This window comes from Grammomys surdaster, unplaced genomic scaffold, assembly GCF_004785775.1.
Source record: "Grammomys surdaster isolate TR1022 unplaced genomic scaffold, NIH_TR_1.0 125940, whole genome shotgun sequence".
In the NCBI taxonomy this organism is placed as follows: domain Eukaryota; kingdom Metazoa; phylum Chordata; class Mammalia; order Rodentia; family Muridae; genus Grammomys; species Grammomys surdaster.
The window spans coordinates 409,063-414,291 of record NW_021620762.1 but is presented as its reverse complement, the minus strand read 5'-3'; the positions used below and the strand labels follow the sequence as shown (position 1 = coordinate 414,291).

Below are 5,229 nucleotides of genomic sequence, written 5' to 3'. Positions count from 1 at the left end.
ATCCAATGTGAAAAATGAGACGTTGAGTCTTGTGTGATCCAGCGCCAAAGCTTTTGGGTTGGACTCTGTGTCTGGACCCAGTGCAGACCCCAGCCTTTTCCTTCCAGATCCCCTCCCTGCTACTTTCCTGCCTCCGTCAGCAGTGTTCTTGTCTGTCTCACTGTCCCGGGACTCAAGAGGCAGGCATTGCAGTGGTCACCTTGAAATGAGTGTAGGGTCATATCTTAGGGCGCTCACACCACAATGGCCTGAACACTGTGGCCGTGGAATACCCAGCATGCCTCTTTCTTTAGGTGTGACTTGTTGCAGAAGGCTTGGGGCCGTTCTGTTCCACTAGCCTGTCTTAGGTTGGGTGCCAACCTGAGGCCAACTTGAATAATGGGGTCGGAATTCCCTCAGTTATCTGCCCTATTTATTTGGTGTATAACCTCCCCATTACCACCTGGCAGGATAAAAACCTGCCTATCTAAGGGCGGGGGCCCCAAATCCCATTCCTCGGTTGCCCCCCGACCCCCGTTCCGCGAGCTGCTAAATCGGAAAGAGCCTTCCTGGTTTGAAGAAAGAAATCTTTATTAATCTTAATAATAATACTGTTAATTTGTATGGTCACACCGTGGAGGCATACAGAATGGTAAGAAAGGAAGCCTGGGGCTCGGCTGCAGTCCTGGGAGGGGCTGCGGGAAAAGGGTCCGAAACAGCAGAAGGCAAGGGGCTCTGTACAGAGGACAGAGCCGGAGGCAGGCGCGGGATTATGTACATCAGGAATAGAAAAGGAGGGTTCCGTTTCCATAGCTTCTGTGGCTGCTGCTGGATAGAAAGTGAGGTGATTTCTTTTGAGGTGTCATGAGACAGTGGTGCCGCGTCGGGAGCCTTGGTTTCTGTTATTATTTATTTTTTTGCTGTTAACCCTACTCCACCTATCCCTGCCTTGCCCAGGGGCTTCTTGATACCTCTTCCCTGTTCCATACACTGGGCCTGCTGCTTTCCCGTGACTCCCTTACTTTACCTGCCCAGGGAGCAAACAGGCTGCAACCTAGCGGCCTTCCCTGTGACAGGGCCAGCCCAGACCTTCCCCATCCCTTGTCTTTCCCATGGGTCCTGCTCTGACTGTGACTCTCCAGACCCATAGCACCTTGACTCCCAACCTCGAGGTGCAGCCCAGGGCTGGCCCGTCTCATTCCCCACTCCCCAGCAGAACCGAGCCTACAGAAGGGAGTGGAAAGCAGGGCTGGGTCCTAGCAGACAGCTGAGGCTGGCCTTCAAGCCCACAGCGCCTCCTTCAGGGAGGCTGCCACGACAAACAACCCTGTGCCCGAGGGCCCACCTGTCCACGTTCACAGCGTGAGGACTGGGTCCTCGCTGGCTGGGCTTTCTTTGTTCTGTTTAGCCGGAAGCTTTCTCACATAGGGGAGCGGAGCATGGGGGTGCCCCAGAGTTCTGGAGCCGTGTCAGCCCTTTGCATTGGGAGTTGGAACCCAGGGCGGCTGGTTGGATAGCTGACGGCACTGGCAGCAACATTCAATGAGGCCAGGCTGGAGACCTGGGATGAGTGATAAGCCGCTGGCCCCTAACTGCTCCAGCCCCTTCAGGGCTCAGCAGGCAATAGCCCAAGTCAGCTGGCTGCTCCTTCTCAGGGGCCTGGTCCACCCTAGGAACCCCCTGTCTGGGGAGCAGGGTGGGAAAGGAAGACTGGATAGATACCGGAGCCCCCCCGCCCCACACCCACTGGCCACTTTTCCCCTCCAGATTTTCCCCAGTGCCTGGCCGCATCCCCACTGCACCGCCAGCCAGGCAAAGCCACTCTCCGGCGCCCCCTGGGGGACGAGCTCCCTCGGTGCGGGTATACGCCAGACGTGGACTTGGACTTGGTTGGATGCCTCTTGGTTTGGTTGGTATTTTTTGTTGTTGTTGCTTGGATCTTAACATCTTTTTTTGTTTTGTTTTTTGTTTTGTGATTTTTTTTGTTTTTTTGTTTTTGCCCTTCATGGTCCGAGAAGGAGACGGTGGAAGGTTTCACTACAACAGAAACAGAAACGAGGGCTTGCGGTTTCTGAGGGGTGGCTGCAGCATGCGGGGGTGGGGGGGGCACCATGCCTGTGGTCTGGGGTCCGACCTGAAGCCACACCTCCCCCTACACTTGCCCTGAGGCCACACTCCCAAAACCTGCCCATACCCCCACCACAGCTTCTGGGACCACACCACAAGCTAGACCTAGAGTACACATAGCGATGGGCAGGGCTGAGAGCAGATGATTTCTGGACCGGGTAGAGGGCAGGGTATGGTGGAGGAGAGGGAGCAGGCCTCTATCCACAATGGGGCTTGATGAGACTTACAGTTTTAGTCACCTTGTGGCCCTGAACCCCCAGAGTGGAGGGATTAGCATCTGCTAGTTCTCTAGGGTTTCAGCATGACTTCAGGTACCAACTGTCATCCTTTCTGGGACTCTAGGCAGTGGAACTAGGTAGGTCCCCACAGAGGCACACACATGCTAACTGAGACTTGAGTGGCTGCAGGAAGGCCAGAGGAAGCCGATACTGTGTCCCTGGCCTGGCTGCTGGAACCCTTCCCTCTTCGACAAAAGGTATGTTGGGTCTTGGGGATGGGTGGTGTGGCTTTGTAGGCCAAGAATAAACGCCCAGAGTCATCAGCTCCAGGAGCCTGAAGAGGTGGTCAGGCTCAGGGAGGGTCTCCAGGTCCACAGGCAATGCAAGGTGACCTTGGGGAAGGGACATTTCCATGTCTGTAAGGAATCCCAGAGCCAGGGTGACCACGGCAGTATTGCACACAGAACAGTGTGCTTGTGACTACTTGGACAGGAAGATCATTAGCAAACTTTAATAGAAATGTTAACTTCGGCTGAGTGGAAGTCCAGAGAGGGGATGTAGCTACTCCTGACATTCCTTGTGAAAGGTGGGTGAAAGCCCCTCCCACTGGGGGATCCCACTGACTAGGCCTGAAACTCCTCTGTCAGTCATCAAACCTGGGATGGCCAGTCCTGCAGGGGCTGGCTGAGGTGGCTCTGAGGGAGGCTTGGCCTGGCACTTCTGCTGCCCTGAGACATGAGCATGGCCCTGGTGGGGCACCTTGCTGTCCCCCCAGCCTGGCTCCCGCTGTATGCATACCATACCTGAAGTGGCTCGCACAACAACGTCAAGATAGGAAACCAAGATTCAGACATACAGGAAAACCAGGGTCAGAGACACACACACCAGCATGGGTGGGGTGGGGAGACCAGCTGGCTGGAGGTAAAAATCTATGGACTTTAGAGTCGCCGAGAGTCAGCTCGCTGGTCGCTGACTGGGAGGGGCGCACTGTCCTCCGGGCGGTTGTGCCTGGTGTTGGGACTGTAGGGTTTGGTTTGGAATAAGCTGTGGTGTGAATGCTGTGAGGGGGGGTCTCTTGCTAGTAGGGGGTGAAGCGGCTGTACCCTCCTCGGCAGAGGCTAGCCTGCAACATCAAAGATGAAAAACAGCCAATCAGTACCATCTTTTGGCATCGGGAGGAAAAATCAAAAAGAAAAAAAAATAAGGAAAAAAGAAAGAAAGAAAGAAAAAAAAAGAAATAGCTAAATCCCGACTTCTTTCCCCCAACGGTATTTCTTTGGGAAGAATGGGCTTCAGGTTGTCGTGGCAACCGGGGGGGGGCCTAGTCCCTCTGTGATGATGGTGCTCTTGGGGCTGGGAGGGATGTTCCTCTCTTGCAGACTTTTATACCGTCTCTGTGCCACTTCTTGGGGCTTCTGCTGAGCCCACTGTGCCCTCAGGTGGAGGGTATCTAAATGTGCTCTCTTCATGCCTGCAGGGTACGTCAGGACAATCCTGACAGGGTTCCTAAGCTGAAGCTCTGGAGCTACTAAAGCCTGAGAGCCACACCTGCTGGTCACAGCGCCACCTGCTGGTTACAGCGTCTGCCCTGCCTCTGAGCCTCCCAGGGCTTCCTAAGTTCACTTCTGTGTCCTGCCAGAGAGGTTTCTGTGGAATCTCTCATCCCCAGCCCAGGGTTTTGCAGGAAATGGGGGGAAATAGCAAATACAGGAGGAAAAAGTTGGAGAAAGTCTCCAAAGCATTAAAAATGAAATAAACAGGAAACAAGAGGGCCCTGGGGAGCCAATGGCAGCTTTCAGCTAGCAGCTGTCTGGAGTCTGAGCTCTGCAGGCAGGGTGGGCCTTCAGGGCCCGCTCCCTGCTCTCTTCCTGTATGGCTGTGGTGCCCTCCTAGTTAGAACCCCTACAGGCCCACTCGGGATGTCTGGGCCTTTCAAAAAATCAACAAAGACAAAAATTCCAAGGGAATAATCAAAACCAAGGGAGGTAGGAAAAAAAATCCATGTAGCCTCTCAGCCCTCTCTCTCTTTACTACCCCCCAAATGTTTTCATCTTTGATGCTGGATGCCAAGCTAAAAACACACAACATCCCTGGGGGTGTAGGTGGCAGAGGAAGTAGATGTTCACTGGACACAGACTGTGGGCACAGAGGGGCAGGCTATGTTGACGTCTGGGCACACACACACATACACACATACACACACACACAGACACACCAACCATATCCTCGGTGTCCCAGGGCAGGCTGGGAAGAGGGTTTGGTGAGAGAGAGAGTTGTTGTACTTTAGTTCCCTGCCAAGTGAGAATGGAACCTCGAGGGGTTAACCTCGGGCATGTCACCGGGAGGAATGGGTTACATCTGCCCAAACTGCCAGGCCTCTGGAGCCCCTGCATGGAGGAAAGGGTGTGGCTGATTTCTTTTGCTTTCCTGATACTGGGAATGGAGGAACCTTGACAAGACTGTGGTCATTATGCTTCCCAGAGGTGTGGTCATTATGGAGGGTTGGTCCTTCCCTCTCAGTAGTTCTTCCCAAGTCTCCAGAACTAGGCACTGCAGCCTTGTCCCGCCCATTACAGGATGGACCGCCTCCTCATTACCCTTGTCCCGCCCATTACAGGATGGACCGCCTCCTCATTACCCTTGTCCCTCCCATTATAGGATGGACCGCCTCCTCATTACCCTTGTCCCGCCCATTACAGGATGGACCACCTCCTCCTTACTGGTCGCTCTTCTTACCATGGTTCCGATGCTGTAGGTTGCTGTGGGGCCGATGGTGTGGTGGTAAGGATCAGCAGCTGCATAGACTCTACCATAACTAGGGAAGAGCAGGGGAGGGGGCGCAGGAGACGAGCGGCTGAGGCAGGCTCCAGCCGACCAGCCTTCCCAGACCAGCCTCCTTCCCATG

General features: G+C 54.5%; 1 protein-coding gene across 5 annotated transcripts in view; it reads right to left on the bottom strand.

Annotated features, from left to right (window-relative positions):
* Positions 1-549: 549 nt before the first annotated feature.
* The window catches only part of Rbfox3 (RNA binding fox-1 homolog 3), a 273,766-nt gene continuing 269,086 nt past the window's right edge, over positions 550-5,229 (bottom strand). For 4 of the 5 annotated variants that reach the window (XM_028752771.1, XM_028752766.1, XM_028752767.1 and 1 more), the window contains exons 10-11: positions 5,061-5,139; positions 3,311-3,447 (exon numbers count right to left, since the gene is read on the bottom strand). In XM_028752771.1, the coding sequence (XP_028608604.1) occupies positions 3,403-3,447; positions 5,061-5,139 (124 nt within the window). In that variant the 3' untranslated portion in view covers positions 3,311-3,402. Of the gene's footprint in view, positions 2,017-3,310; positions 3,448-5,060; positions 5,140-5,229 lie in introns of those variants that run through there. The other variant, XM_028752770.1, reaches the window with a different exon arrangement.